This window comes from Mirounga angustirostris, unplaced genomic scaffold (assembly GCF_029215605.1).
Source record: "Mirounga angustirostris isolate CCGP_5_RB_7025 unplaced genomic scaffold, mMirAng1.0.hap1 SCAF_10, whole genome shotgun sequence".
NCBI classification, from domain to species: domain Eukaryota; kingdom Metazoa; phylum Chordata; class Mammalia; order Carnivora; family Phocidae; genus Mirounga; species Mirounga angustirostris.
Window position 1 is genome coordinate 14946706 of NW_026991718.1, and position 20754 is coordinate 14967459.

At 46.9% G+C, this 20754-nt stretch overlaps 1 protein-coding gene, 1 long non-coding RNA gene and 1 pseudogene across 2 annotated transcripts in view; all 3 read right to left on the reverse strand.

Moving 5' to 3' along the window:
- Window positions 1–20754, reverse strand: part of LOC123850850 (uncharacterized) — a 113062-nt gene that overhangs the window by 41416 nt on the left and 50892 nt on the right. The gene's annotated exons all lie outside the window — the stretch shown is intronic.
- LOC123850848 (large ribosomal subunit protein uL22-like) lies at window positions 11306–11926 on the reverse strand. Its single transcript, XM_045884142.3, has one exon. The coding sequence runs from the start codon at window positions 11798–11800 to the stop codon at window positions 11360–11362; it is 441 nt and encodes a 146-aa protein (XP_045740098.1). The 5' UTR covers window positions 11801–11926; the 3' UTR covers window positions 11306–11359.
- Window positions 11943–14569, reverse strand: LOC123850847 (small ribosomal subunit protein eS8-like; annotated as a pseudogene).

A 20754-nucleotide genomic window follows, 5' to 3' on the forward strand; every position in this document is an offset into this window, starting at 1 on the left:
CTTCCCACCTCCTCCGCTCTATCCCGGCAACCCTTCTCCCTGCCAGCTTCACTCCCTCCCCAGGTGACCTCATCCTGCCCACAGTTATAATGTCATCCACCTGCTGATGGCTCCATTCCCAGCCCCGCCCTCACCCCTGAATTCCAGGTGCACGTTTCTAGTGCCTATTTGCTATCTCCACCTGGCTGTCTCCCAGAAACATCAACTTAGCAAATCTAACACAGAACTCTGCGTTTTCTCCCAGTCCCTCCTCCAATCATCCCCTTCTTGTGAAAGAACACCCTGTTTACCCAGCTCCAAATACGAGCCCAGTTGTAGTTCTTGGTTCTCTTCCCCATGTCCATTCCACCAGCCATCCTACCTGCCCCACTTCCAGCCGTCTCCTGGGACCCATCCCCACTGATCCTCTTGTCCACACCACCACCATCTCTCATCCAGACACTGTGGCTGACTCCTCTCCTGCCCCCAGACCTGCTTCCCCAAAGCCTCTTCCCTTCATAGCAGCCACAGTGGGCTTTGGACAACATCAGTTTCTTAAAAGCAGCAATCAATTCCTCCCACACCCCCCACCCCTGTGACAGTTCCCTTTCCAACCTGGCTGCCTACCCCTCTCCCTCCTTAGTGAGCTCTCACCACAGTTTCTGCCTCTCCCCTTCCCAAACGCATGGAGCTCACATCTGCCTTGAGGCCGTTGCCTTAGCTACTCCATCTACCCAGAACGTTCTTCCTACACATCTATGCGTGGCTGACTCCTTCTTGGCATTCAGGTCTCGGCTTCAAGGTGCCCTACTCAGAGATGCCTTTTTTGACCACCCTGAGTCACCCTCCCAGACATCTCTTTGTTTTATATTAAACATAGCACTTATTACATTTAATATTGTCTTCCATTTATTTGTGCATTGAATGTCTCCTCTTGCTATTAGTAGGATGTAAGTTCCATGAGGGCAGAGAACTCTCTGTTACCATTGCTTTAACTCCGAGGTTTAGAATTGTGCCTAGTCCATAACAGACATTGACTGAGTGGATGGTAAAATGCCTCCTGCCTCTTGGGCGAACTGTTGGTCCCCAAGTCCTTATAATTAGGGTGGGCCTGTCAATCACAGGAACCAACAGCCCTGATCATGGCAACAGGCCCAAGATCTGGGCACTAACACAAAGAAACTTCTTTCCTCTGGGCTAGGATGATTTAAGTCTGCAACCATCTAAGGCCACATCCTTCTCCCCAGCCTATAGAGAGAAAACAACAGCATCAGTGGTCACCTGTACCACACAGAGCTTACTGCGCTTACCGTGGGCCAGGCACCGCCCTCCGGGGTTACATACATTTGCTAATGTAAGCCTCACAACAATCCATGAGAGGATCCCCATTATTATCATGGCATTTCTCCAGATGATGAAACCGAGGCTCAGAGAGGTTAATTAACTTGCTCAGGGTCACACAGCCATTTGGCTAGCAGAGCTATGCTCTTAACCATTGTGCTCTACTGCCTCCAAAAACAGGAAAGAATGAGGCCAGCCCAGGCCAAGAGCAGAATCAGAAAGGGAGGCTGGCTTGGTCCCACATCCGGTTGTGTCTGTGGCCTGTGTCACCTCTGGATTTTCTAGTCCCAGGAGTGAATATATTCTCCTGGGTGTCTATCACTTGCCACTGGAAGGATTCTGACAAGTACAGAGAATACTCCAGAAGGGGCTGGGCACTTTAGAGAAGCCACTGGCTACACGTTGTGTGTTTGCAACTATTTGTTACAAAGATAAATTAAGCTTTTTATTCTCAAATTGAAAAATCACCTGGATTTTCAATCAATCAAATAAGAATTAAATGGCTGTTCCATATCCTGTCCAGGCCTAGATTCTGTGTGGCATACAGAGATAGTTAAGACAAAATGTCAAGCATCCTTCCAAGATACTATGTTGTTTGAATTCCCTTCTCACCCAATTTCCTTCCGAAATGCTGAAGCCAGTGTTATGAGGAAAGTCTCTACTGGAGAAGGGAGCCACACATCCACCTGAATCCCTGAGGCATTTTGTGCAGGTGGTTGTGCAAGAGGAGGAGCAAGGGTATCAGGGAAGTGCCTTCCTGTCCACCACCAGCCACCACCCAGGGGCAACGAAGCCCTGCATCCGAGCAGGAGGAATGTCCCACTGCCTCTGCTCTCTTGCAGTGTCCAGACTCCCTAGCATCCCTGTGATCAGACAGAGGACCAGAGAAGCAACGAAACAACCAAGCAGCTGGTAAGGAGGACTCCTCTGGCTCTGGCCGCTCAGGCTGCCCTCACAGCCTGCTGCATACAGCAGCGGGACCCAGGACACTCTAACTAGTTGGAGAGGGATTTGCTACGCTGCCGGCTACGGACTTCCAAGATCGATTCACTTCCAGGCAGAAATGAATGTCCACACTGATGGCCATGTCCTTGTATCTTCTGTCTTCTCTCGTGCTAATTACTGGAATTCTCAGTTGACAAGGAAAAATTTCAATCAAGTCTTTCTGTCTGGGACTGAGTGGAACATACCTCAATCAGAGAATAATTTTCAGACATATGAAAATATTCAGTAATGCAAAGGGGGAAGACCCCTCTGGTCAAGGTAGCACAGTTACTTCAAAGCTACATGTCCTCTCTGCCCATGGTACAGAGTAAAGGTAGAGAAAATGCAAAAGGGGAACAAAAAAGGCAGAGTCACTATGGAAACCAAGATATTCTTGCGGTAGACCAGAAGTAGAACAGAAATACCCTGTGAAAATCTGGCTGAGTTGCAGGCTTGTGGAAGCAGGTAAAAGCATCAGGATGGAGGTGACAGGCAGTGTCTCTGCTTGAAGTCAGGCTGGGACAAAATTCCACACCATCCTCTCACTGAGTAAAACCTGTTGCTCCCAATTACCTGGGACTACTGTCTCAGAAGACCGTGACCTAGGAATGCTGAAGGAAGGAAGGAAGGAAGGAAGGAAGGAAGGAAGGAAGGAAGGAAGGAAGGAAGGAAGGAAGGAAGGGAGGGAGGGAGGGAGGGAGGGAGGGAGGGAGGGAGGGAGGGAGGGAGGGAGGGAGGGAGGGAGGAAGGAAGGAAGGAAGGGCCTCATGACTAGGGACAGAACAAAGGGCCCACTGGCCTGTGGCTGGATCTGGAATGTCCCCATGCCACCCTGGAAGCTGAACTTCCATTAGATCTGGTTCTGGACCTGGGAGAAATGAGAGCCCCCCCCCCCCCCGCCGCCGCCCTGCCCCTGGGCGAACACAGAAGGAGAGAGAGAAAAAATAATAAACAAAAACATCACATGCAAAGTGAGACTGCAAAATTCCAAAACACAGGAAGGAATCTAACACTCTGAAAACAGCCAATATCAGAACAGGAATTCACACCAGATGAAATTAATTTCACGGAATAGTCTTTTAAAAGATGTCAAAATAATTGTGTTTAGAATATTCAAAGAGATAAGAAATAACTTCCATTTTTAAAAATGCAAGAAGGTTTGAAACAAAAGTAGAAGTCAAACAAGAGTAAGGAAAGGGAACTTGAGCTGGGTTATCAATGATGAAAATAAGTTTGCCAGAAGGCAGAGAACCACATAATGTGGAAAAGTCGTAACGTGTTCCAGAGACAAAGATTTAAGAAAGCACATATACATTCAATAGCTCAGACTGGCTGGGTGTGGAGCAGAGGGAGAAGGGATGCAAGATAAACCCGAATAGGTACATGTGGAACTTTGAGGAAGATCCCAGATGTGCTTGGTGACTTCCGTCTGTGCCATACCCCCTCCCCTGAATAGGTTGCTTTGATCTTTCCTGAGCTCCCTTGGATGTCCCATCTTCTAGGACACTTGGTAACCATCTACATCTAAAACTGGCAAGACAAAAAGAAGCTGAGACCTTGGTGCCCAGTGTTCTTGGGGTGGATGGGCACCATCACCTCTGGCCAAGCCAAGCTGCCCCACGGTGACCACCTCCAGATGACCTCTCCATTTGCACTGGGAACACCCAGTGTCAGATATCCAGGGGTACTCCCAGCCATGGCTCCCAAGCTGCAGAGGAAACTGCTTTCTGGAAAGCATGTTTTTTTGTCCTCTTGCCCGCACCCAATCTCAGGCTCAAGTGAATCTGGATTTTTTTTCCATTCATGCTGCAGTTTTGGTATTTATAGCGTCAGACAAGGAAGAAAACTATTTATAAGTATGTGTATGAATGTATAAATATATGTGTAAGGGTGTATATCTAAATAGCATGTATATAAATGTTGCTGTTTTTTGGTAAGCATTTAATATTTGCCAAATTGTTAATTCTAATGTTAAAAAGATTTCAATTATTTATTAAAAAACATAAAATAATAGGGACTAGTATAAGACCAAGCAAAGTACAGATGCTTAAAGATAATTTATTGATTTTGGCCACTACCATTTTGGAATTCTGAGCAGTTGATGCTGGTGAGTTACCTAAACACCTGCCTAAAATCACTAAGTGCATGTCAGTTGCTTCTGTCATCTTAAGACCTAGTTCAAGTTGTATTTCCTTGCTGAAGACTTCCTCACCCCTCGGCCTGTGGTGATTCAAGAAAGTCTGACCCCAGCAGCCCAGATGGTGCTATTCATCTGCCCCTTCTCTGAGTGCCTTGCAGAGAGAGATCTGTGCCTCTCCTCCTATGAAACTATAAAAACCTTAAGGAAAGTGTATCTTTTTTTAAAAAAAAGTAAATGCCTTTCATTTTGCTCTTGCATTTTATTTTCTGATTACAAAAACAATAATCTTCAAAGAAAATAATTACAAACCACCTGCCATTTTATTACCCAGAAGTAACCCCATAAAAATTTGGGTAAATATTGCCTTTTTTTCTGTGAATGTATATCTTCCTTTTCCAAAACTGTGATTATACTCTACAGAACATCGTATAACTTCCTGTTTACTGAAAGATATAATAGGGGCATCTCTGCCAGCAAGTGGAGGTCTACACTCACCCAGACGCTATTATCAGCCTCTTCTCACTAATCAAAGCCTGAGGCTCAGGAAGATAAATCTCTCTGCCAATGTCACATGGTTAGACTGAATGGCAGAGTTAGGATTTAAACCCAAATCTCCCCATGTCCAATATCTTTTGACTTCCACAAATTCACTGGGCTAATTCTCAGTCAAAAGACCGAGAATGCCGTCAACAAGGGGATTAGCAGCTCAGGATCTTCCGGATTTACACGATTCTGTAAGAATACAAAAGTGTGAGAGCCAGCATGACTGTTTGATGCTTTGCTGGAACGCTGGGGAAGCTCTTCGACCATTCAAGCTGCCAAAAGACGTGAGGACTCAGGACCTGGGATGAATGAGGCAGTGAGGACCATTCCAAGCCAACCTGAGATTTCAGTCTACGAGCAAAGCTCCTTCTGTCATCTTGAGGGGAAGAGAAAAGCTCATGTGCTGTGTGGTGTGAAGACAGTGGTGTATTCTACCCCGCCTTTCCCAGGGAGCTGGAGCACCCTCTCTGATTTACTTTGTCCCAACAGCAGAAATCATGGAGATGAGGTCTTCTAGAAGGTTGTGTTTGAGGCAGAGAAGTTTCGAGGGTCCAGGGTATGAGGATGTGAGGTTGACAGCTAGAGCTGAGCCTACCAAGCAGAAGTGGCCGCCCGTATACCTGGACATCAGGAGCACCAGCAAAGGCCTTGCTCCCCAGAATCTATCACCAGCCTTTAAGAAAGTGTCCCCTCAGGGCACCTGGGTGGCTCAGTTGGTTGAGGAGCTGACTCTTGATTTTGGCTCAGGTCCTGATCTCAGGGTCCTGGGATGGAACCCCAAGTCAGGCTCTGCTCAACAGAGTATGCGTGAGATTCTCTCTCCCTCTCCCCCTGCCCCTTCACTTGCTCATGCTTGCTCACTCTCTCTCAATAAATAAATAAATAAAATCTTAAAAAAAAAAAAAAAGGAACCCTCCTCTCATCTTAATACTCGGGCGCCTGGGTGGCTTAGTTGGTTAAGCAACTGCCTTCGGCTCAGGTCATGATCCCGGGGTCCTGGGATCGAGTCCCACATCAGGCTCCCCCTGCTCTGTGGGGAGTCTGCTTCTCCCTCTGCCTTTGCCCGCCACTCTCCCTGCTTGTGTGCTCTCTCTCTCTCTCTCTCTGTTAAATAAATAAATAAAATCTTCAAAAAAAAAAAATTCGACAGTAATTATGATAATAAGTATTATTGTTGATTGCATATTATGTGATTTCAGATGCTAAGAACTTCACATACTTAATCAATCCTCCAAACAACCAGAGTAATAATTATTTCCATTCCTGTTTTACAAAGGAGGAAACCAAGGCTTAGAGAGATATCCCCAAGGTCACACACTTATGTCCAAATTAGTCTCAGCACCTAGGTTTGTTTTTTTATCGTTATTCAAGGGAGGGACCACCCTCCCCTACCACCCTAGCCTTGAGTTCTGCTCCCCACTGACATGTGTGGGAAGTGTTGCTTCCTGACTCCATTGTGACTTAACCAGCTGTGACACACCGGGACGACATTATGATTATTTTTTTTAAAGATCTTATTTATTTGAGAGAGAGAGAGAGAGACAGAGAGAGCACAAGCAGGGGGAGAGGCAGAGGGAGAAGGAGAGAGAGAAGGAGAGGGAGAAGCAGGCTCCCCACTGAGCAGGGAGCCTGACGTGGCACTCGATTCCAGGACCCTGGGATCATGATCTGAGCCGGAGGCAGACGCTTAACCATCTGAGCCACCCAGGCACCCCAGGCGTTATGATTATTAATAGGTTGGCTTTTGTACCAGGAAACTGATGGGCCATTGAAGACTCAAATTCAGGGACCTCAGGGCATGCTTCCTTAGGATTTTCTATTCAGGGACCCTAAAACAGTTTTAAAAGTATTGTTATGCATGGTATCATTCAAGATGTTTATTAAAATTCCAGAACTAGAAGTACCCTTAAAAATCCTCTAGCCCAACCTTTGAACAAATGAGGAACTGAGTCCCAGTCCTCTCACTGGGAGTATTAGGGGCTGTGCTTCTAATGTATGACACCCTCCTAAGGATGAGACTCAGAGAAACAATCTACATTTTACCAGGTCATCAGACTTTCATCATCCATCATTGGGGCGAGTGGATATTATACCTGGCAAGATGCACTCTGATTTTCTGTTTTCACAAAACAGTACAAAAAACTGATTAATCCCATGCTTGCTCTTTTCTGGAAGGAGGAATGAAAACTCCCAGAACTTTAAGGGGGAGGGCACTGTATTTAGTAACTAGGTGGGACCCAAAAGTAGGCAGGATGGACAACAACTTATAGCACCAGATTTCAGAGATACAGAGGGGTCCTTTCCCACTGCTGTAGGGAATCAGAAGTGCTCTAACCCCCAGAGATGATGAATCTAAGAGACTGCAGCAAGGTCATCTCTGAACTAGACATTGGTGTCCTCACAATGGTCACCATCAGTGGAGGCAGCCATGAGCCATCTCCAGTGGTTCTGAAGGCAACACACAAAGATGGAAGAGAAGAACGTGACCCAGATGTCACCACACATTGTTGCTGAGAAAAATCAACATGATGTGATCGTTGGTTGGCAAATTTTGGAAAGGGGGTGAGGACCACAACTAGTTCAATCTGGGCTGAAATGTGGAGTGGGACTCTATTTTAATCCCTCCATTCCTGAAGACAACATGTCATTTACCCAGCTGTACAGTGGCTTCTCCAGAGCACAGCAAAGGGTTGGGCTTCATATATGAGCAACGTGAGGCAAGTTCATCAGCGTAAAGTGAGGTTCTTTTGGAGATTTCTGGAAGTAAGTGAAAGTAGGAAATTTGAGATCTATAGTCATTGATTTAAAGAGAGTCCAAGCAGCAGAGTTATGATGGGATTTTTTTTCGCTAGCAGCATCCAGAACCTCAGGTATGAGTCAGTGGAAACATAATTAGATTTAACTAGATTGAAAGGGCATGGTATGGAGGAAAAGGGGTAAGGGAGGTAAGAACTTGGCAAGGGAGTGGATATGGTGCTGACCAAGAAACCAGAGCTTGGGGCCATGAGGAAGGTGGGATTAGTGAGAACATATCAGGGCCAATGGATTGGGCATCTCAGTGAGGCCAGAGAGTTGCTGGAGTCAGTAGAGGGTAGAATAAATTAAGTGGAAACTGGATCATGGAGTCCCGTATCTGAAGCCAGTCCTAAGAGCAAGTCACGTGGAGCATCAAGCCTCAGAACCATAGAAGGCAGAGATCCCACAAGGCGTTCAGAAGTGAGGGTAAAGCACTGAAAAAAGACCTATGAGGATAAAAACTTTTGAGTGGGCCCAGACTACTGTGCTCCCCACAGTCTGTCCTGCAGTGAGTCAGACCAGGATGCAACCCTGAGTTCTGAGCTGCAGAACGAAAAGCAGTATGTCCATAAAATTTCTCAGTGCCCTTCAGTCATAATTGGTGGGACTGAGCCAGTGGAATGGACAAGGGCTCGCTTTCTAGAAGATTCATCTGTTTCATCATAGCCCAACTGCATAAACAACGAAAAAGCAGCATTCTACAGTGCAGAACTCAAAGGACGCCTATTACATACCTTCCAGCAGCTATACTGGGGGCTTCCCTGGTGGAAACTGTCATCTCTACTCATGATGACTTTGAAAGGTAGGAATAATTTGCCCTATTTCACAAACAAGGAAACGGAGACTTGGAAAGCAAGAAACTTACCCAGGATCACACGATTAGCAAGCAAAGGAGCCCAGACTTGAACCTCAGACACTGATCCCCCCCCGCCCCCCGCAGCCCATTCTCCTATCATCATAGCATGCTGCCTTTGGTGAAACTGGGGTGGAGGGGAGCTAACAGAAACTGTGGTTTCTTTGAACACAGAACACATAATTTGGGGATGTTCTCCAGTACGTTCTGCCTGAATCCACATCAAGCAGCTCTGAATGCTCACAGTTGATGGATCCTTCTTGGGCCCTTTCTGATCTGTCCTGCCACAGCAGAGGCAAAGCAGCAGGAATATTTGGTTTAAATGAATGCCAGACCAGGCTACAGCTCAAAGAAATGCATGAAGAATATCAGTTTCACTTTCTTTCTTATGTTTAAAACAAGGCTTTTCCCCCAACAAATATTTGCTGCTGAAGACGTCCTGCGTTAAGCCCCAGTCATGATTTTGCAACTCAAGAAAATATGTGGTCTGACGAATTTTAACCTTCACAAGCCTACAAATTGCACAGTGCTTTGGCCTAAATCCTGCGAAAATTAAATATTCACTTTGAAATTTGCCAACTCTGTTTGTGGGTCTTCCCCCCTCCCCATCTTTCAACTATCTTCAAAATGAAGAAATGTGATTTCAGAAGATTAATAACCATTAGCTGAAGTATTTCTATTTAGAGTTTTGAGCACTAGGCCTCAATTATTTCAAGAATACTGTCTTCCTCAAAGAGCATTTTGTATTAAAAAAAAAAAGCATTTCGTATTAAAGTTGAATTATTTATCAATTCTCATGCAGTGCATTTGGGGATCATCTATTTCAAAGGATTCTCCTTCCCAGCTCGACAGCATTGCCTGGTGTGGGAGAGCAGGTCAGAGAAGTCTAGAGCTGGGATGGAGGGGACAGGAGCCTGCCAGAGCCTGAGCCCTGAAGGATTTCTCTTTTGCGGCGATGGTAGTTACCTGAAGGCTGGGTGACTTTTGGCTCTCAGATTTCTCCCTTCCCTTTTTTCTCTTGCTGCTTGCACAAGGGACCTGCTCTTGGGAGGAGGGTCTGAGAATGGAGGACTTAGTTGGTGTCTGTCTCATATACTGATGCTCAGGCCTGGATCATGGATTCAGGTGTGAAGCCTAGGAAGAGAGGGGCCACTGGCTGAAACCAAGCTGGGGTTTCCACAAACTTGGCTTGGGAAATGTGGGCTCCAGCAGGGGCAATTGGAGGGGGGAGGTGCGTGCTGGGAGGGGACACTGCGAGATTGCAGCTACGGTAGAGCAGGGGCACCACCCTTGTCAACCTTGCTGTCCACAGTCACTTGGACACACACACTCCATCCTCATTCTCTCTCCCTCCCTCTGCAGCCTTGGGTAAATGCAGTGGTTCCAGGAGAGGCAGATGTGGGACTAGAAACCAAGTCCTCTTATTGTCATAAATTTTAAATATGGAAATCCCAACCTGAAAGTTCCTGCATTTCAAAGATTTATGGGCAGTCAAGTCCTCTCCCTCTTATCTTCCTTCATGACCTTAGAGCATCTGATGGGGTAGTAAAGACAGCAGTGATATATGATACGCGACCTAAGAGTGGGGTTGAGGTTGGTTGAGCATCAGCATAATTCTTCTGACACTGAAGACCAGAAATGAAGTGTGGGCACCTACCCAGAGCCCTCACCATTAGCCCACGTGCTGAGCCTTCTTCCAGAATCCCTCACCACATGTGTCTTCCATTGTGTCTGTACGTCTACCTGGATTCCCACCTTGAACTCCAGCCTGGCTTTGGAGAGGCAAGGCGGCACGAGATCTGGGTTATAGAGGGCACAATCGGAGTGTGCACTGGGGCAGGCATGGGCGTTCTGAGAAGCAGGAGCAGGAGACCCGCAGGGAATCACTGAAATGGTAGCACCTGCACTTCAAATGAAGATAAAACTCAATGTATGCCATTTGTCAACACAAAACCTCTCCCCAGTTCCCACAAACTGGAGGAGTGGGTTGGAGTAAGGGAGGGTATATCCTCGTGGTGGGCTGAGGCCTGTCGAGTATGATGGAGACTCAGGCAAGCAAAATGCCTGATCACCTCCAAATTCTAATTTCCCTTCAAAGCCCAACTTGGTTCTTACCCTTTGGTTTCCTCAGATTGCAAGTCCATTTTGGGAAGTGGGGGAAGGGTGATAATTACAAAAGAGAGGAAAAGAAATTAAGGAGACGCAAAAGACAGCAAAGACAGAGATTTCTCATCAAAGTGTAGGCTCCGAACCTCACTGCTATGGTGTTTCTCCCAAAACCCATAGTCCCAATCTAATCGTGGGGAAAACAGCAGGCTAACCTAAGGTGAGGAACAGCCTACAAAGTGCTTAACCAGTACTCCTCAAAACCCTCAAGGTCATAGAAAACAAAGGAAGACTGAGAAACTGCCCCAGATGGGATGAGACTAAAGACACAGGACCCAGGAAAAGGAGATTAGTGGAAAAACTGGTGACACACAAAACAAGCCTGCAGTTTAGTCAACATGATGTATAATGTTAATTTCTTAGTTTTGACAAATGTCCCATGGTTCTATAAGATGTTCATATTAGGGGAGACTCGGTGACAGACAATTTAAGTGACTCACTCAAGGTCTACATATCTCAAAAGAGGTGGAGCTAGGATTTGAACTAGACCAGTGAGATTCATACACACTATGATGCTCTCTCTCTTTTTATTTTTATTTGCATTTATTCTGCAGAATTTACTCCTGGGCCATAAGTTTTTGTTTCTTCCGTTTCTTCTGGGATATCTTTTTCTTCTGTGCAACCTCCTCTTCTGGTTTAGGAACAATCTGCTCTTTTTCAGTAAGGATCATCTCAATGTGGCAGGGAGAGCTCATGTATGGGTAAATCCAAGCATGAGCCCTGTACATTCTACGCCGCATCCTAGGGGCTTTGTTCACCTGGATGTGCTCAATGACCAGAGAATCAACATCTAAACCCTTAAGTTCAGCATTACTCTCTGCATTTTTAAGCATGTGCAGTAAAAATTCAGCACTCTTCTTGGGCCACCGACCCTGTGTCCAGTCCCACTGTTTGGCCTGGGCACACCTACCAACTCCACCATTGTATCGACAGAATGGCACACACTGCTTCTGTAAAGTGACGTCTTTCAGATACTTGGTGGCTTTTCGGATATGCATACCCTTGATGGCCTGCAGTTTCACATGTGTTCTTAAAGTGAACACAAAGATTTGAACCTCTTGATTTACATGATTTCGTAGGGTTTTCTGGGTCAAGCGAATAGCGAGCCATTTTCAGAGGTCACCTCAGGCCACTTAGGGGAAGAGGAAGAGCCACTATGATGCTCTTCTGTCCCTCAAAGGACCATCAACGTCTCCAAGGATCTGAGCTCCTTCTATGTCCCAGGCTCTCAGCGAGGCCCTAGGGATACAACAAGAAGCAAAACAGACTGGTATTTTAGTTAAGTATACAGTCTTTGTTTCATTTAATCCCCATAACAATTCTGGAAGATGAGCAGAAATGCTATTTTGACTCCCATGTTGCAAAAAAGAAGGGTGAGGCTCAGAGAAGTTAAGTAACTTGCCTGAGGCTAATAATGAGGAAGTGGGTGGGGCTAGTTAGTGACGGGGAAGTGGGTGGGCTAGTGATGGGGAAGTGGGTGGGGCCAGGGGCCCTTGGCTTCCAGCTCCCTGCACTTACCCATCTTCCAGTCTGACTGATTACTAACATGTTCCACTCATGTCTACTGAGCACAAGCCCGCTTTACCTTTAAGCCTCATGAAGAGAGTTCTGAGCAGGACTTGGCCCTGGAGAAGAAGCTGCCCATGAATGAGTGGAAATCTGACTTGCCTCTGGAGACTGGCTATTGAGAGCTGCAATGGGAGTCTCCTCAGAGATTGAGGTCCTGATGCAGTGAAATGCGTTCCTGGTGGGACCCTTACATCCCTCTGGTCTGCAGAGATGGCCACAAGCCTGCTTTCTGAATCATGGTCATTGAAAGCCTTCCTCACCCAAACAAATGAGACACTGTACCCCAGTGCTGAGGGTGCCTTCCCTCAGCATTTTTAAAGTCTTGTTCGGCAGAGTCAGTATCAATTTCCAGAGATAAATGAGCTGATGGTCATGCAACGATCATTCAACTACCTGATTAACACCCATGGCCAATGTCAGAAAATCAAGGTAAGTGTGGAATGTGGGTCAGGGAGTTCTCATACAAGAGGGTCTGACTTATTCCACTTGGTTGTTAACCATACAGTTGTAAGTGCTCCCTGTCACTCTTAGAATGCAAAAACTAATTAATAGTATAATATGAAAAAAATTTATAGTACTTCCACTGTAATTACATTTGCCTATTTGTGAATGAAGTACGTTTTTTACTCATCCTTGCAACCAATCAGGGCTTAGATGAATGAATGCCATTCATCCAGTCATCCACTCAAAAACATTTGCTAAGTACCTATTCTTTGCTAGGAACTGAAATGTGTAGAAAGTCAGGGTAATTAAGGCAGTTCCTGCCCTTAAGGAGTTTATGTGTAGAAGAGTTCCCAGACCTGTAGAAAGAAAAGCGTGATACAGAAGAATGAGGGCAATAATTATTGTGTTCCCCCACCCCGGGACAGGGGGCCTCAAAAGAGCAACAAAATAGATTGGCTTTGGGAGATCAGGTAGAGTTTCATAGAGAATAAGATGCTTGTGTCAATTTTGAAAGAGTGAGTTTTTTGAATGGACCAGGGGAGAACATTCCAATGTAACATTGTCACTGAGGATAAAAAAAATAGCAAGTGTTAGAGAAATATAAGAATGACCTGTGGATTAAAACATTTGTTCACTAATTGTGGATTCATGGACAGAGGAAACCTGGAGTATACAGCTGTGTGCAGTGAGTAAGGCCGAAGTCCCAGTGAGGACAAATACGGCAAACACAGAGGAGGAGTCAGAGAATGACATGGTGTATTTCTGGAAACATGAGTCTTGGCTGACTGAGCAGCCAGTGGGCATTCTGTACCGTGCCAATGCCAGGTCTGGACTATGACCCGGTTCATGGGGCAAGCCACTGAGGCTCCTGACCTCTTACTCCTGAAGGATGCTGAGCCTTTCATCTGTTCTTCCCATTCTCCTTTGACACCCTTCCCACCTTCCTTTCATCACATTTTTTTTTTAACAATAAACGCCTTTTTTACATGACCAAAGATAGAAGAGAGGAAGATTTATTTGCCTTTCTGGACTTTGATTTGCCTCAGATGGAACTCTAGCTCCTTGCCCTCTAGCACATAGCCATCTGCTCAGCCACACTGGCCTGGTCCTGAAGCCAGGCACGCCAGAAGCTTGCCGTGCTGGAACTGCGCCTCCAGAAGACTGCTGATTTTGGCATTCTTTCTTCCTTTCATCATATTTCTTCTGAGTTTGCTTTGATCATTTTGTGTTTAAAATCTCTTCCTCCTCGGGAGGCAGCCTGGCCCCCTTCTTGTGGCGTAGGGGCAGTGCGCAGCGGGGCTCGTACGCTGTGGGTACGGTGGGCTCTCAATGAGCGTGACCCAGTTCTTCACCAGGGTCTTGGGGCAGACCCGTTCGTTGTTGGGTGCACTGTAGACAACGTCAACCATCCTTGTTTTGTGCGTGTAACACTTGGAATCCCAGGAGAAGTTCCCCACGTCCAGCCTCGAGGTATGGTACTTCTTATTGCCTCCCCGAACGTGGACTGTGTGTATGCCAAGCTTAGTGTTGGCAGCGAGGCGTCCCAGCCCATACTTCTGCTTCTTATGGTAAGGATTTCTCTTGCCCCCAGTCTTGAAGCGTCTGTGCCAGTGGTCCTGGGAGATGCCCATCGCTCTCGGCACAGGCTGCAAAAGAGCCTTTCATCACATTTCAATATCTGACTCTCCTCCATTTTTTTTCTAGTAATTTTTTTTTCAGGAGTGAACACAAAGCACTCACCTCTTCACTGACTTCTCTCTGTCAACCTGAAATTCCTGAGACTGAAACTTGTAGGATGCATCTGCCTCCCTGCCAAACGCACCCTCCTCCTGCAGACAAAGGGAGGCGAGAAGTCCAGCCACTCTCAGCCGACTCCCCAGGGGGCAACAGGCACCCCCATCTCAAGAAGCACTAGAAAAGCCAGATCCCCTCTTCTCCTCCAATATTGCAAACCTGGAGCATTGAATAAGCAACCCTCTATTAGAGGAGAAAAAATCACATTCCTAGTGGCAGTCAGCAGGAGGCAGGGGCTCTTCCAGCTTAATGACTTGCAAATCAAAAGCATGAAAACCAGAATGCACCTTTTGAACCTCTTTCCCATTCAGCCTCGATGTCCTCATAATTTTCTCCTATAGTGTTCCTGTTATTTTTGCTACCAGAGCAATAACCTTCCTTGTGCATTTTTAAAATGTGGGAGAAGGAGCTGTCCAGTGATCTCAAAGCATATGTTTTTGATTCTCATAAGATTATGGATACCAAAGGAATAAAAATGGAAATCACTACTGCCAAGATATGAAAGAAAGTTTGCATAGTAAAATAATTTAAACCTAACATTTGGACCCAATAAGGCAAATGGAACGTTTTTTCCATATTTTTGGAAAATGTGCATTTTCTTCACATTAAGTGGTACCAATAAAAAATAATGATTCTCACTCAGTTTATTTCTATAAATTAGATTGGCTTATAGTTTTCCAGGACATGGTTTTGTATCAAGCTATATGGCAAACACCTGGGCATAAAATACACTCCGCTGTTTGCTTCCACGTGGGAGAAACGGGTCACCATTCCTCTCTTCTAAATCTAGAGCAAAGGTCAGTTAAAGCCAGTTAATATGTTTAGTCCTCTCTAGCTGCTGAGAATGAGTGTTACATCAACAACTTGTGGGGGTCCGTGAGCAAAGCCAGGAAGTCCCTCCCAGTTCTACCATTTCCTGGTTAGAGACCCAGGGATTCTGCAATCCGCGCTGGTAAGGACATTTGACTCATCCTGGAATCAGATAAAGAAACACAGAAGGCCAAAGAACAAGAAAGGGCTCGAAAACACTCTTAGGTAGAATCCGTGTATGACCACAGTTATCTAGGGGAAGTCTCCCGGCTGAGAGCACGGACATGTAATGCCAAAGAAACGGTGGGTGGATGGAGATGAGGAGATGGGGAAAGGGGAGAGAGAAAGAAAGAGGGGAGAAAAGATGGCAGAGAGAGAAGAGATTAAAGCAAATGTTAGGTCTAGAGCTCATGTCTAAAAACAAAAGAGTGTGAAGGCACAAGAAGGTTCTTCCTGCAGGGCCAAAGCTGCTGGAGACCCAAACTCAGGCAGAAATGGTGGGCTGAGCACCATGTCAGAACCAGGAGTGATGCTTCAGAGCCCGTGATGCTTCAAGCTCCACCACTCCCGGAACTTGCTGGATGCAAGCTATGGCCGCTGAGAACCCCCTTTTCTTTTTTTTTGAGAACCCCCTTTTCTCACGATCGCATGTGACAAATTCCTTCCTTCCCCATCTCTCAGGCCTGTTGGAAAGCTCAAAGAGAGATGAATGTGAATGAACTGTGATCACTGTAAGATATTCCACACATGGAGTGTGTGCGGTGGAAAGAATGGAAGGTGGTAAATTATTTATTATTCTTTGGCTCGAGTGTCAGCTGTTTGTAAAGTCTTCATGTCCTCCAGCAGCTGAGGCACTATCCACTGAGATTTCAATAAAATTGCCTTGAATCCCTAGCCCACAAACGGTAGGAAACCAAGCATCCTTCCCAATATCCCAGAGGATTCGTAGGGGGGCTATTTTGTCCTCGTTCCCTCCTGGCTCCAATTTCCTACTCTTGCTGGATTTCCAATCCCTTCTCCAATTTTTATCTCCTGCAGGTGTTGGACTTCTTCTTTTTTTTTTTGGTTCATCCCTGGGGCCAGCCCAAGTTCTGGCATTTCCCCCACAGTACTACGGCCACTAGACTGGGCAGGTAGAGACTTTCACTGAGGACTTGAAGATATAGGGTAGTGTTGTTAGGGTAGTGTTGTATGTACTACACACAGGGAAGCAAGTGACCTAAAAATTAAATGCCAGGGATTCCTTTGTTAACTGTCCCTGGCTCCTCTGGGCACTGGAAACACCTCCCTGGTCATCTCTACACAGAGAGCCCAGCCTACCCCCACCCAAAGTGACTTCTCTTTCCCTCTCTCATCTCCCACCAAGCTACCAGCCCCCCAGTTCTGTCACTCTTCTCCCAGCCCCTCTAGTCTGGGTCTGGTGCAGGGAAATCAACCCAGGCTACACATTAGACTCTCTAGGGGGGAGGGGGGTTTAAAAATAGTGATGCCCAGATCCTACCCCAGGCCAATTAGATCAGAGGCTCTGGAGTTGGGGACATGCACACAAACTTTTCCAAAGCTCCTAATGTACAAGCAGGGTTGAAAACCACCTCCAGGCTGAGGCATCTAAGCCATGTCCTAGGGCGAGCTCACCTTTTGTACTCAAAAAAGTCATCAAGGTATTTTGCTAAACAAAAGATTATTCTCTCCCTGAGAGAATTGCTGCCAATTTTTTAACTGAACATGATTTTTCCTGCCACAGATATTATCCTAAGAAATCTGCCAGCAATCCACACTTCATTTATCCAGGAGTCAGGCTCTTTCCCCAACATGAGCATTTCTGGATGAGCCCCTTGCTCTCCCCCTCCTGGCTCATTTTCCCGGGTCACCAAATAGCAGGGTGGGCAGAGAAGAAACCACACAAAGGAATCCACACAAAGAGGAACCAGGTTTCATTGTTGAGCAACTTTAGGGCAGGTAGAAATTCAAAACTAAAATGGAAGGCTGACAGTATTTGGAACCATGTGTAGAGAAACATTCTCAGCCTTCGCAAGAAAAAAGAAAAGGCAGTCCCGTGGCAGTGTTTTGTTTCAAAAACAAACACAGAGATTGTTTTCTCTGAATGTTTCAGAAAACCGGGATACTATGGAACAGTTCCATATCTATCCTATCCTTTAGTTCTCCTAACAACCAGGCGAAGGAGGGAAGCAGAGCAGGCGTTATTATGCATTTTTCCAGCGGAATGAATTTATACTCAGAGAGGGTAAGTGACTCACCCAAAGCCACACTGCTAGGACACTGCGGAGCTGTTGCTTAAATCGTAGCCCTTGTCTTAGTCCGTTCTGGCTGTTACCACAAAGTATCATAAACTGGGTGGCGTATCGAGTCTCTTCCACGATACAGAGGGCCGCTTTCTCAAATCTTCACATGGCAGTGAGCAGGGAGGGGCAAGCCCTCTTGTGACTCAGTGAGGGCACTAATCCCATGCATGGGGGTCTCCACCTTCATGACCTCATCAAATCCTAATTACTCCCCAAGGGCCCCGGGTCCTAATCCATCACACTGGGGGAGAAGGGTTTCAACGTAAGAATTTGGAGGGTGGGCCACAAACATTCAGTCCCTACCCGTCCTCTTTCTCCAATTGAGGCACCCTTTCTTACCTCATCATGCCTCTTCCTTTGTGTCACCTAGCTACCAGTGAGTCTCTATGCTTGGGGTGCGTGTGCAGGTACACACACACACACATACACACACACACACACCTGCCTTCACGGCCGGGGAGGCCACATTCCCTGTACACATGCCTCCTGAACAAGGGGTGATCAAGGAAGAACACGAGATGCCCAGGACCATCTGTGCCTTCTGTTTCTGGGATAGGAGACGAGAAAGCAAGCTTGGCACCTGTGATCCACTGATAGGGCCCTTTTCTGCCCATTTCTCCTTTTGTTCCCTGCTGTGCCCTCATGCGCTCTGCTCTGAGATGCTGCAATTCTTCTCTCAGGAAAGGAGCTGATGTCAGGCCCTGCCTTTGTCTGAACAAGTCCATGTCACCTGTCCCTGAGGGAAAACATTTTAGACTCTGTCTTTGTTGGGAAAAAGAACGGTAATTCATAACCTTCTAGAATTAGGCCAAACACAGAGCCCCAGGAATGCTTGTTGACTGACTGATTCCTGGATCTCAGAGCTGGAAGGGCTCGGTGGAGGTCATCTCCCGGCCTTCAGACAGAGATAGGACACTGCCCCTGCCCCCACCTGTGCACAAATCACAGGCCCTGTGGCCTTCTGTAGGGTGCGCCAAGGCTTGTCCAGAAGCAGAGATAGCCCGCTCCCCAATCGCAAGGGAAACTGAGTCCTGCTCCCTTTAAAGCAGAGTTGCTGTCATGAAGCTAAGTGTTCTTGGGGCTGCTAGGCCAAAGAGGGGACTCTGGGGTATCAGTCTCCTATCCAATTCCTGTGGAATGTTTGTGCCTTTGAATAATTTCTACAAGGCCCTTCGGCTCCAGGCTCTGCAGACAACCTTGGGTGAGAGACAAGAGCACGATGAGATGTCCTAAAAATGCCTCTTTAAAACCCGTCATTTGACAGGACCTATATCACCACCTATTGCAGGGAACATAATAAAATCTCTCCCCCTCCGCCCTTCCACCCGCCCCCTTGTGCTCCCCGAGATGCAGGCTTGGGGACTGAACACATATGGGTCTAGTTGGTTGATCGGGTGTCCTCCAAGGCTGTAAATTCAGACAGTCACAAATCAGCTTCAGGGAAACTTCAGGCCCAGACACGCACATGCTCACATTCAAGTCCTGGTGTCCGGGCTGAAATATGGCTGCACGTGGTCCCTTCTGCATCGCCGGCCTGCTGGAGATGCCACCCTGTCAGAGATGGTTTATGGAGCGGCCAGGAGGCCAGAACACAGTGGCCAGCTACCACCCCAGCCAAGGCGCCCAGAGGCTTTGATCTCCTGCTGCAAGCCCAGCGTCAGCAGGCCCAGCCAGCCATTCCCACACACAGGCCTGAAATGTGGCTTTCCAAAGCACCCCGGGGGGCTCTGGGTTCCTCCTGCACCCCACCAAGGCATTGTCAGTGCTGACGCTTTTCTTTCCCTAGTAGTAACTCTTGGTGACATCCCATTGTCACCAACTACCCACAGAGCACCCCTGGTCCTTTTCCTTTCCTGGTGCTGACAGCTGACACAGAGCCTGATCACACTTTGCATGAAAATGCTCCTTCTTGGAGGCCCTTCTCCAAGAATCTGAGCTTGAATGCAGACAGGACATTAACTCAGAGCAAGTTTCATACACTGGGTTTTCTGAGTCCTAGGAGGTACCCTGGCCTGGTCAATCAGGATCCAATTTACACTGGTCTCCAAAGTTTGTGCCATCATAATGCTTTCCTGGCCCCAAGAGAAGTTCAAAGGTGAGACTCATTTGGGAAAAGCACACAGTACCAGCCTGGAGCTCTCAAGCTGCCCCAGCAGGGCTTTGTAACCTCGAGGGTGTGGCAAACTCACGGCAGAGCTTGACAAGAGCCCAGCTGGTGCCTGGGTCCCCTTCCCACAGATGCTGATTGGTCTGAGGTCCAGAGATTTGTAGAGCTCTTAAAGGTGCTCCTCCACGTACAGCTGAGGCTAAGAACAACCAAGTGAGGATAGTGTCACTTTTCCCCAGAGTCTCTAAGGCATCCCCCCAGCTGGGTGAGGAGAGTTTGGGAGGTTATCCCAACACTCTAATTACCCTTCTATCACCCCATCATTCATTCCCTGCCATTTACTGGGCACTCACATTGTGGGAGGCACTGTGTGTTAGCCCTAGTCTAGCTTCTTCAGAGAAGCAGAGCCAACAGGATGCTTATATATATAAACATATATACATCTATAGAGAGAGATTTATTCTCAGGAATTGGGTCACATGATTATAGAGACAGAGGCGCCCCAAGATCTGCAGTCAGCAGGCTGGAGACCCAGGAGAGCTGCTAGCATTAAAAGTTCCAGTCTGAGTCCAAGTCCAAAGGCAGAAGAAGGCTATGTCTGAGCTTGAAGACAGGCAGAGAGAGCCAATTCTCTCTTCTCGGTCTTCTGTTCCTTTCAGGCCTCCGAGGGACTGGATAAAGCCATCCCACATTCGAGAGGACAATCTGCTTTACTCAGTCTACAAATTCAAATGTTAATCTCATCTAAAAACATCCTCACGGGCTCACTCAGAATAATGTTTAATCAAATATCTGGGCACTTCGTGACTGAGTCAAGTCGACACATAAAATTAACTGCCACATGCCGTTCTAGGTACCTCAGCGAATATTAAAAAGACCTGGATCCTTGCCCTCAAGGAGCTGCCAGTCTCATGACAAGGAAAGA